Genomic DNA, 12,011 nt, shown 5'->3' with positions numbered 1-12,011 from the left:
ATGTGACTGAACAAACACTCTGTATTGCCACTGAGGAAAACTTTAAATTTAACTGAAAACGTTTCTGTTTTCTTCAAACCTTGATACTGGGTGGCCAAATGATTCGCAATATGGACCAGAATATGGCAATCGCGGGCTCGGATCTCGGATTCGTCTTGATACATCCTTTGTTTGACAGCACCAACACGGAAACGACCTGCTCCACATTGGGCTTCCATCCCACACTAAGATGTCACTGCTTGTTTAACTGACCATGTTTTTCTATATTTTGTGTTATCTTTTGTTTAACATGATGACTTCTGCTGGATGTGACCACAGTATTTTCAAGCAAGTGACATTTGATGCGGAACTGGGGTGGTGTGCTTAGCTTCCTGAACTCGGAAAAGGAGCTGCTAAGCTGGTCAATGATTTTGTTTTTATTGCTGCTTAAAGGCCAGACTGTACTGTGCTGTTGAATGCTCAGTTAGTTTGTTAAAACATGTAACGTTAATATGGAAGCCTATGTAAAAACCTATGGTTATGTATAACCCAGCTAAAGCATAACATTTTCAAAACATTTTCAAAAGGTTTCATTTTAGGCTTTCCAAAACATTTTCGTCAAAACATTGTATTAACGTTTTAGATGTTTTACAACTATTCAAAATGTTATTGAAATCATATGAATAAGGTGTAAATGTTTTATAATTATTCACAATGTTATTGAAATGTTTTTAAAATGTTTGTCAAGAACATCATGCCATAATGTAGACGATACTGTTTCATAACATGTTTTTACAATGTTTTCAACACTTTGCAGAAATATTATGCTATAACATATTTGTTATCGTCATGTATTAAAGTGAATACCGATTGCCACCCCAACAGGGAAGAAACTTTGTACTTTGCCGGTCACTAGCCTGTCTTCTGGGCGTTCGGTTTTCGATCGTAAGCGTATACTGTTGTAAGGATAAAATGTAAATTTCCAATTGTATTGGGATGTTCATACGAAAATTTTGAAATCGGTTACAATCTCCTATATCGAATCAGGGATCCTGTCTTGCTTCTATTGTGTCTGTTGTGATTGTATTTTACATCTCAGACCTGAACTCATGCTTATGGCGTCCGAGCTGTGTGCAGCTCTTGTCCACGGGCAGAGAAATAGCAACAAACCAAACCGTTGATAGTTGCAATGATGTAGTTGCATTATACATAAAGTTAGTGACATAGAAATTATGAGTTAGAAAGGAATTAATAGAGAGAAGACATTATATACATAACGTTCGTGAAAGAAAACTGTCAGCTAGAAAGGAATTAATAGAGAAAGGATATTTAACATTAATCAAAAGAGTATTCTGGACATTTCATATCTATCCAATGGTGAAGATCCGGGGTAGAATAGGTCTTCAGCAACCCATGCTTGCCGTAAAAGGCGACTGTGCTTGTCGTAAGAGGCGACTAACGGGATTGGGTGGTCAGGCTTGCTGACTTGGTTGTTGCATGTCATCGTATCCCAATTGCGTGGATCGATGCTCATGAAGTCAATCACTGGATTGTCTGGTCCAGACTCAATCATATACAGACCGCCGTCATATAGCTGGAATATTGCTGAGTGTGCCGTTAAACAACAAACAAACAAACAATCAAACCAATCAACCACCGCCCGAGATCGCCTTCTAGCGGCCAGGGGCTTCATCCCAAGTCTCCCCAGCTGTACTCATGGTCAGGAGAAGCCACATACAGTATCTGCAGGTCAACCACGAGCCAACATTGGTGTTGCCATACCTGGGGTAGGTCGTTGTTAAGGTGCCCTCAGCAATCGTTATGGTGTCATAGTGAGTGAGTGAGTGAGTGACGAACGCTTTAACCACTAGGCTTCAACATCGCCCCTGATGTATAAGTGGACAGAAATGACAGTGATCAGCTTTGCAGTATAGTTTCCTAAATGGTACCTACTCCAGAAACCAATTTGACATTTGCCCACAGAGACGCCTTACTGAATAAGAATAATTAATAATAAAGCGACAAAAAAACTTTCCATATCCAATAATAATCTCTGCATAAAGCAAAGTCGATTGTCAAATCCGACTTTATCATGAGCATGTGTTTATGAATCACTATCAAATAGTATTGATACCTGGTGTTCGCAAAAGGTGAGCGTATCCTGCCCCACCGGTGGCACCCGTCACAGATACATGCAAAGGCGTATCAACTGTTCACCTGCAAATACACAGGAACATTTGGTATAAGTCAAATTAGGGAAATGCATCGGGCATCATTTTTGTCACTGGTGCGTCAAATTTGAAATGTCCTCCACATGTCTACCACAAAACTTTTTGAAGGCTAAACTGAGGCCTTGAATGTTGTAACCTTGACGCATGACGCTGTTTGAAATCTAAGATGAAACGCGTTACTGAATCAGACATCAGCAAGGACACCCGTATCTCAGTACGTGAATCAATCACTCAGTCGTCCATTTGTGGTGGACAAGTCTTTGTCAGGTGTGGCTGCAGTGGTCATTAAAAATGCCATGCATACTATTTTGTGTTTCAAGGAAAACCTGAAATGCATCAACCGCTTTCACTATAGCTTAAATTACTAGGATACATAATCAGTTCACTTAGCGGCAATATGCCAGGGCCATATGTCTGTAACGTGTGTGTGAAATAAAATTCTCTCTTTTGATGATTTCTTCGGGAAACTGCTTAATCACTTCTTGAATTATCTGGTAATGAATTACAATTATTTCATGAAATGACCAGAAATGATTTTTTTCATTTCACAGTCTGACTAACACAGCAAGTAAAAGATCACTGAGATAGGGCCCCATTCAACAAGACGATCTCAGCTAAGATTGTCGTATACTCCGATACTTGAACACAGGCTTACGATAGTCGTAGCTCTGAGATGGCTTTGTGAACCTTGACCCAAAAATACACTCAAGCAATGGGTTTTAGAAATCAGCCGTACACTCAAGTAATGGATTTTAGAAATCAGCCGTACACTCAAGTAATGGGTTTTAGAAATCAGCCGTACACTCAAGTAATGGATTTTAGAAATCAGCCGTACATTCAAGTAATGGGTTTTAGAAATCAGCCGTACATGCAAGTAATGGGTTTCAGAAATCAGCCGTACACTCAAGTAATAGATTTTAGAAATCAGCCGTACACTCAAGCAATGGATTTTAGAAACCAGCCATACACTCAAGTAATGGATTTTAGAAATCAGCCGTACACTCAAGTAATGGGTTTTAGAAATCAGCCGTACACTCAAGTAATGGATTTTAGAAATCAGCCGTACATTCAAGTAATGGGTTTTAGAAATCAGCCGTACATGCAAGTAATGGGTTTCAGAAATCAGCCGTACATTCAAGTAATGGGTTTTAGAAATCAGCCGTACACTCAAGTAATTGGTTTTAGAAATCAGCCGTACACTCCATCAATGGGTTTTAGAAATCAGCCGTACACTCAAGTAATGGATTTTGGAAATCAGCCGTACACTCAAGTAATGGGTTTTAGAAATCAGCCGTACACTCAAGTAATGGGTTTTAGAAATCAGCCGTACACTCAAGCAATGGATTTTAGAAATCAGCCGTACACTCAAGTAATGGCTCTTAGAGACCAGTCGTACACTTAAGTAATGGATCTTAGAGACCAGACGTACACTCAAGTAATGGCTCTTAGAGACCAGCCATATACTCAAGTAATGGATCTTAGAGATCAGCCGTATACTCAAGTAATGGATCTTAGAGACCAACCGTATACTCAAGTAATGTGTCTTAGAGACCAGCCGTACACTTAAGTAATGGATCTTAGAGACCAGACGTACACTCAAGTAATGGATCTTAGAGACCAGCAGTATACTCAAGTAATGGATCTTAGAGACCTGCAGTACACTCAAGTAATGGATCTTAGAGACCAGACGTACACTCAAGTAATGGATCTTAGAAGACCTGCAGTACACTCAAGTAATGTGTCTTAGAGACCAGCCGTACACTCAAGTTATGGATCTTAGAGACCTGCAGTTCACTCAAGTAATGGATCTTAGAGACCTGCAGTACACTCAAGTAATGTGTCTTAGAGACCAGCCGTACACTCAAGTTATGGATCTTAGAGACCAGACGTACACTCAAGTAATGTGTCTTAGAGACCAGCCGTACACTCAAGTTATGGATCTTAGAGACCAGCCGTACACTCAAGTAATGGATCTTAGAGACCTGCAGTACACTCAAGTAATGTGTCTTAGAGACCAGACGTACCCTCAAGTAATGGATCTTAGAGACCAGACGTACACTCAAGTAATGTGTCTTAGAGACCAGCCGTACCCTCAAGTAATGTGTCTTAGAGACCAGCCATACACTCAAGTTATAGATCTTAGAGACCAGACATACACTCAAGTAATGGATCTTAGAGACCAGCAGTACACTCAAGTAATGTGTCTTAGAGACCAGCCGTACACTCAAGTTATGGATCTTAGAGACCAGACGTACACTCAAGTAATGGATCTTAGAGACCTGCAGTACACTCAAGTAATGGGTCTTTGAGACCAGACGTACCCTCAAGTAATGTGTCTTAGAGACGAGGCCGTACCCTCAAGTAATGTGTCTTAGAGACCAGCCGTACACTCAAGTAATGTGTCTTAGAGACCAGCCGTACACTCAAGTAATGTGTCTTAGAGACGAGGCCGTACCCTCAAGTAATGTGTCTTAGAGACCAGCCGTACACTCAAGTAATGATTCTTAGAGACCAGCCGTACACTCAAGTAATGTGTCTTAGAGACGAGGCCGTACACTCAAGTAATGTGTCTTAGAGACCAGCCGTACACTCAAGCAATGTGTCTTAGAGACCAGCCGTACACTCAAGCAATGTGTCTTAGAGACCAGCCGTACACTTAAGCAATGTGTCTTAGAGACCAGCCGTACCTTCAAGTAATGTGTCTTAGAGACCAGCCGTACCTTCAAGTAATGTGTCTTAGAGACCAGCCGTACACTCAAGTAATGTGTCTTAGAGACCAGCCGTACACTCAAGTAATGGATCTTAGAGACCAGCCGTACACTCAAGCAATGTGTCTTAGAGACCAGCCGTACCTTCAAGTAATGTGTCTTAGAGACCAGCCGTACACTCAAGCAATGTGTCTTAGAGACCAGCCGTACCTTCAAGTAATGTGTCTTAGAGACCAGCCGTACACTCAAGTTATGTGTCTTAAGGACCAGCATTACACTTAAGTAGACACGTGAAGATTCGGGTTAGAGTATGTCTTCAGCAATCCATTCTTGCAGTGAGAGGCGGCCGTTGTAAGGGCAACTAACTGGATCGAGTAGTCAGGCCCACTGACTTAGTTGATGCATGTAATTGTATCCCAATTACTTGGATCGATGCTCATCATATCAATCATTGGCTTGTTCAGACTAGATTATTTTCAGACTGTCGTCATATAGCTGGAATATTGCCAGCTAGGTGTTAAGTAACAAACAAACAAAACTCAAGTAATTCGTGTCAATTTCAAAGAAATTAAATAATATTAATATGAATACTCCAAAGTAAAAGCAAATACACATCCCTGAAAATGAAATCAAATGTTTTTTAATTCCATTGCCCTTTATTTTGCAATTCCATAATATAATTTAGATATATTTGAGCTTTCAAGAAGTTCACACCGGGACCGTAGTGAGTCCCATCAACACTCCGAACCCCTCGCGTCATATTAAACGTATCAAACATGGGTACATTGTACATCTCCAAAACTGTCTCCATGTATCTGTTGAAGGGCTGGGCATGCTCATTGTCTACCCCTTTCACATTTGGTCGACGCCAGAGACCAAAGTGATGGACCCCGGACCAGAGTAGCTTTGGCCAAGTTCGTTTCTTGAATTTGTTGACCATGTTAATAACAGCCCTGGCATATTTCCCTGTGTCATCCCTGTTGAAGAATGTCCACACACCACACCCAAAGAAGAGGATAGACTTTGGTGTATCCCGGATCTTCTTGACATCTCTCATCATGTTCATTCTGTCATAGTTAGCTGTGTACTGCTTAAACAGAGCCCTAACTGTTCCGTTACACAGCGTCGGGGAATAATCCAGAAAGGCTCGACAGTTGTGGGTGGGGAAGACATAGTATCCAGAACACTTTTGTCTCACATCTGGAACAGAAAGTACACTTATGATATTGGTGGAAAATTAATCCTCACAGTGTAACAGGATACAATTTAATAATTGGAAGTTTACACGATAAACGGCTTTTCCATTGGTCAACTGTTAATTAAAATATAGGTTATTAGTCTCTCACTTAGAATCGCGTAAAAATATACTTTATGTCACGTGATTTTACATTACTGTACAAAACTGTAGCTTCCTTTTTCATCAACCACATATTCAACGTAGTTATTACATGAATCATAAGACTAAAATGTGAGCACAAGATATCAAATCCAAGTTCCCCTTTTTCCAATACACTATCAATAAAAAAACATATGGACCTGTTGTCTTCGCAAACAATGGCATATTTCGTTACATCAGCTAAATTAGACGACTTGGCCACTGCGATACCATGCCGCAGTTTAACTAGAATACCCCCACTCAACGTCTTTTGGGGTGACGCGGCCGGGGAGCGGGGACTTTCCACTCTACCGCTCTACGCTCTACCACTAGACCACGGAGGCGGTCTGTCATTTTAAGCAGATTCAAAGAGAAATGCTGAACAACTAAAAACATTATTATTATTATTCAAATTCAAATATCAGACACAGTTCTTTACTTCCTGGCCATCATCCCATACACTGTTTACATATACTAATGGTTACCAAGTCTGAGTTTTAATAATGACCCGTATATCATGACAAATTGACCTGATCCACAGAAATATGTTATATTGAATAGAAAACTCAAATCAAGTATCAACATACATACGTGTTGTATTATAACTTATAAAGCTTATGTTGAAAATAAAACGATGTACACAGAAATGGGAAATATAAAATCATTATGGAAAATAAGAAAAAAGTTTCCAATAGTCAACTTTCCTTTCGTGTCAAACATTATGCAACCAGCTGGAACTTTTGGTGTTTACATTTGGCAACTTTTGAGGCACAATCTAACATGCTCTTTCTACGAAGGTTTCAAAGAATGTCACTACGCAACTCTTGCTCAAAAGTTGTTTAATCAGGGTTACAACATTCAAGACCCTAGTAAAGCTTTCAAAACGTTTTATGTGGAGGACATTTCCAAATTTGATGAAACAGTGCATTAATTTCCCTACTTTGACTTGTGCCATATGTTCCTGTGTGGATAATTGTCTTGCCTTTGCATGTGTTTGTGACATGTTTCGCTGGTGGGCAAGATACGCTCACCTTTTCGCGAACAACTGGTATTATCAGTATTTGATACTAATTCATGAATATGACACACCTGATTTAGTTGGGATCGTACAATGGTCTGTGCTTTTAGCAGATACATCTTTGGTATCTTCTACATGATATTGGCCCACAGTTCACCTTTCAAATGAACATTTCAAACACAGACAAGAATCCGCTTTGATGATACACACAGGTCTCAGGCACCTCACGCTTCCATGAATGAGAGAGAGGAAATATTCCCACCCCACACTGTCCACCTCACAGCCATGTAATGTAATGACGAAAACAAGTTTACATTAATTTTATAAAACCCAAATATCCATGGCGATAACAAATATCGAAAAACAATAAGACTCAGAATTAACATAAACCATTTAATGGTAGGTCCCTTGAAAATCCGGGCTAGAATAGGCCTTCAGCAACCCATGCTTGCAGTAAAAGGTGACTATGCTTGTCGTAAAAGGCGACTAACGGGATCGGGTGGTCAGGCTCGCTGACTTGGTTGATGCATGTCATCGTTCCCAATTGTGTGGATCGATGCTCATGGTATCAATCACTGAAGTGTCTGGTCCAGACTCGATTATTTACAGACCGCCGTCATATAGCTGGAATATTGCTGAGTGCGGCGTAAAACAACAAAACAACCAACCGTTGAGAGAACATGGACGTTATGGGAACCAAAATGAATATAGACTCTGTAATTGTGAGGATCAGTATAGATTTAAGACAAGTATCACAGAAGTACACAGAAATAAACTAGTTCAGAATCATTCATTACGCAAACAACTGTTTTAGTCATGGTTGAAAACGGGGTATTTGACACCATTTGTAAAGGCTTTACCCCCATGGAACCTCATCGGGAATTACGTTTTTCTCGCCCCAGGAGGTTTCATCTCATCATTACCTTCAGTTAAGTAAGGATAAGAATTTATGGATGAACAACTTCTTTATTACAATTAAGAGCGACGTTTCGGTGTAGGTTCTAACACCGTTATCAAGCAAGTGATTTACAGAGTGTTGTTGTTGCATTAAGTGTTTAGGAGGTCGCCTTCTGCCCAGGCAATTTCGGCTGACCTGTCCCTCTTTGGGACTCCTGTGTGTGAGTAGGGTACACCTATCTATTGTGAGTTTGGTGTTCACATAATTTCTGTTTTTGTATTGACATAATTTCTATTTTCTTATATTGATATGATTTCATTTCTATCCTTGGCTGCTCTGTTTATATACGTTCGAGTAGCTGTCCATCTCTCAGAAATAGAGTTAGTTTGGCCTTCGCTATTGCATCTCTTGGCTTTAGGAGATCTATGACAGATAGCGGATCTCACTGCAATTCTTGTTTTAACCTAGCCCGGGCTGGGGCAAGGTCTTGACATTCTAGTAACACGTGATAAATGGTTTCAGCCTGATTGCAAGATGAACAAACCTTGTCATAGTGCTTTTTGTGACCGAGTCTGAGGCGTGAGATAGCAATTTCAATTTTCCTTTCATTTGAGTATGAGTTTGGCTTTTGTTGGACCTTGGGTTGAATTTTGTATAGCCCTTTTTTACAGAGTGTAGTAGGCAAGTATATATACAATTAGGAGGCAATGTTTATACAGTAGAGTAGATATTGTTATACTGGAGTAGAGAAGCCTGTTGTGTACACACAAGGGTAGTGATGACAATCATCAGTGAAGTCAGTGCCTTAACCAAAGGATGAAGTCAGTAATGTAAACAACACTCTACACTACTACACTCAGTAAATCACTTGCTTGATAACGGTGTTAGAACCTACACCGAAACGTCGCTCTTAATTGTAATAAAGAAGTTTTTCATCCATAAATTCTTATCCTTACTTAGTACTCCAACTTCTAAATGCCTATCAAAGAAGTTATTACCTTCAGTTGTCTACTGCGCTTGTCATGGCATCTGTGTTACACGAATGTACTTTGGAGCCAATGTGGTCTAGAAGTAAGTATTCTCAGTCTGTCATGTTACAGAGGCGGTCGGGTAGCCTAGTGGTTAAAGCGTTAGCTCGTCATGTTGAAGACCCGGGTTCGATTCCCGACATGGGTACAATGTGTGAAGCCCATTTCTGGTGTCCCCCGCCCTGATATTGCTGGAATATTGCTAAAAGCGGCGTAAAACCTCACTCACTCACTGTCATGTTACATAGCCTATACAACGTACTCACCTCTCAAATTCCACCATTTCTTTTGAAATATCCTGTATCACTTTTATCATATCGGCGATATGTTGGTCTACAAACACATGTTGCATAAAGACCATTGCATAATTTTTGTCAATGTACGACGATTTTCCAACCTTCAGTGGTGATTAATTAAATATGGAAATAATTGACCAGACACACATTTTTTAAATGGTATGGTAAACGTTCTCATGGTAATATAGCCAGTTGCGGACACAGATCGAAGTCATGTTCAGCAGACACACAAATCAAATATTGTTCTTTTAAAAACAGAGGGGCGGTCGGGTAGCCTAGTGATTAAAGCGTTGGCTCGTCACACCGGAGACCCGGGTTCGATTCTCAACATGGGTACAATGTGTGAAGCCCATTTCTGGTGTCCCCCGCCGTGATATTGCTGGAATATTGCTAAAAGCGGCGTAAAATCAAACTCTCTCACTCAATTTAAAAACATAAAATCCTACCAATGGGTGCATCAGGTCTCAGTCCGCCATGTTGATAGTCTCCCTTGAGTATAATGATGAAAGCCAGGAACATCTGCCTGATCAGGGAGTCACCGTAGAAGTGGTATGTTCCACCCCGGAGCAGTTCACACGCTGACGTTGACGTGAACGTCCGCACCTGACATCTGAACATTGACAACAATAATTCATAATTCAACTGTACAAACACATGTATAAGGTACACATAGCAATGCCCCTACACTACAATGATGTACAATGTAATTGATTGACCGCCCATCACCTGATTATCACCATATGATTCCTTGTTAAATTTGAGGTGAACAATTCACTTGCCTTTGCATGTGTTTGTGACGGTGTCACTTCTGGGACAGGATGCGATAACCGTTTCGCGAACATTTAGTATTATCACTATTTGAAAGTGGATTACAACACATGCTTATGATATTGTCGGAATCGTACAATGGACATATAGTTATGGAAAGGGTTTTTTTCGCTTATATTACAAAACACATCATTATCTCTCTATATATAGAGGTGTATCTGGTGGTGTACAAGAAATACGTGTTCATAATTGTCATCAGAACGTTTGATGCCTGTATTCAAACGAATGATTCTTAGATGTGGTCCATTTTAAACAGGTCTCAAGAATAGATATTACCTTCACTAACAACCTACCTGGCATCAGCCGGGGTCCATGTTGAATATTCAGCATGGACTTGACGCCGCAGATCGTAACAGTTATCACAGACACATTCTTCAACTGTTTTCTTCTGACATACGTTGTCATAGCAACAGGGGGTACCCCCATTTGGCTCACAAAGCACCCGGAACCACTCACTCGCCTTATCACGCAACATCCATTGATAGTAGGATATGTTTCCACAGCGTTTATCCGGCTTTTCAAAACTTTTATCATCATTTAGAAAAAAGAGACCATGTCGTAAAAACGCTTCAATGTCTTCTCCCTCCCTCGCCGTAAGAGGCCGGGTGACCCAGGTACCAGTCAGCATATGCCCCAGCACACTCGGGCACGACCCGTAGGCTTTCTGCTCTACTCCTGCAATGACACTAAAGGGTGTGTCACTTCGACACGTCATATAGCCTATTGTGATTGCAACTAACACACCCAAATAGAAAACACGGTATGGCGTGATCACTCGCCTCACGCTGTCTGCATTAAGTTCACATCTGCACGGACAGCGGAAGATCGATGGTTCGATCCCCGACCGCGTCATACCAAAACACGTTAAAGTGTGGTTCTTGTTGTTACCCTGCCTGGCACTCGGCATTGAGGGCATAAACATGGACTAGTCGGCTCGGTGTCAGTACACAGTGGGATGTCCATAAGCTCGAGTATGGTAGCTCAATATCAAAAAGATATTCCCGGATTAGTACATGCTGCCACACATACATATACACATATGTGCATGCACATCGCTATATAACGGGACGTTAAACCCCATTTCACCTCACCTCTCTATTGACAAATGTACCCTTCCGCTGTAAATCACCCACACAATATGACCTTTCAGCCACTTTTAGCAAACACATTTCAAGCTCTCACTACAGCTACACTTCACGCTTGACCTCCCATTCAGGATCACAGGAATATCCAATCTTCATTGTACATACAGAGTTGTCTCGTCCACCAATCAAGAAGCACAACGCATTATCCGAAACTACACTGTATCCATGGAAGTGCCTTACTTGCACTTCGTGTTGTAGGTTTCAGATTGTCTTCCATGAAAGTAACCATGCCAAATACAGCCACTCCAGACTGAATAGTACAACGAACTGCCACCAGCTCCTGCCAGCCGTGGTTGGTGTCCACCATACACATGTCAACCAACGCACATTGTCATTGTGTTAGAACCCCAACAACCTTTTGGTTAGAATGAATAGTACCTGAATAGTTTATAACACAATGTCATTCATAGTCAGTGTGAATGTAAGCTGAGAGCTGGCAACTATATTGTAATCTGTCCGACCTTTCCCGTATATTGTATATGATTGTTCTGGAATGTTCGTGTAT

At 40.8% G+C, this 12,011-nt stretch overlaps 1 protein-coding gene across 1 annotated transcript; it reads right to left on the bottom strand.

Annotated features, from left to right (window-relative positions):
* Positions 1-5,542: 5,542 nt before the first annotated feature.
* On the bottom strand, positions 5,543-11,792 carry LOC124143603. Its single transcript, XM_046512627.2, has 3 exons — positions 10,655-11,792; positions 9,980-10,143; positions 5,543-6,118 (listed from the first exon to the last, which is right to left on the bottom strand). Exons 1-3 carry the CDS (start codon positions 11,281-11,283, stop codon positions 5,559-5,561), a joined length of 1,353 nt encoding a protein of 450 aa, XP_046368583.2. The 5' UTR covers positions 11,284-11,792; the 3' UTR covers positions 5,543-5,558.
* Between the last annotated feature and the right edge of the window lie 219 nt (positions 11,793-12,011).

Source organism: Haliotis rufescens, unplaced genomic scaffold (assembly GCF_023055435.1).
Source record: "Haliotis rufescens isolate VD_foot unplaced genomic scaffold, xgHalRufe1.0.p SCAF_8, whole genome shotgun sequence".
NCBI lineage: Eukaryota > Metazoa > Mollusca > Gastropoda > Lepetellida > Haliotidae > Haliotis > Haliotis rufescens.
This window is presented reverse-complemented; position numbering and strand designations above follow the sequence as displayed.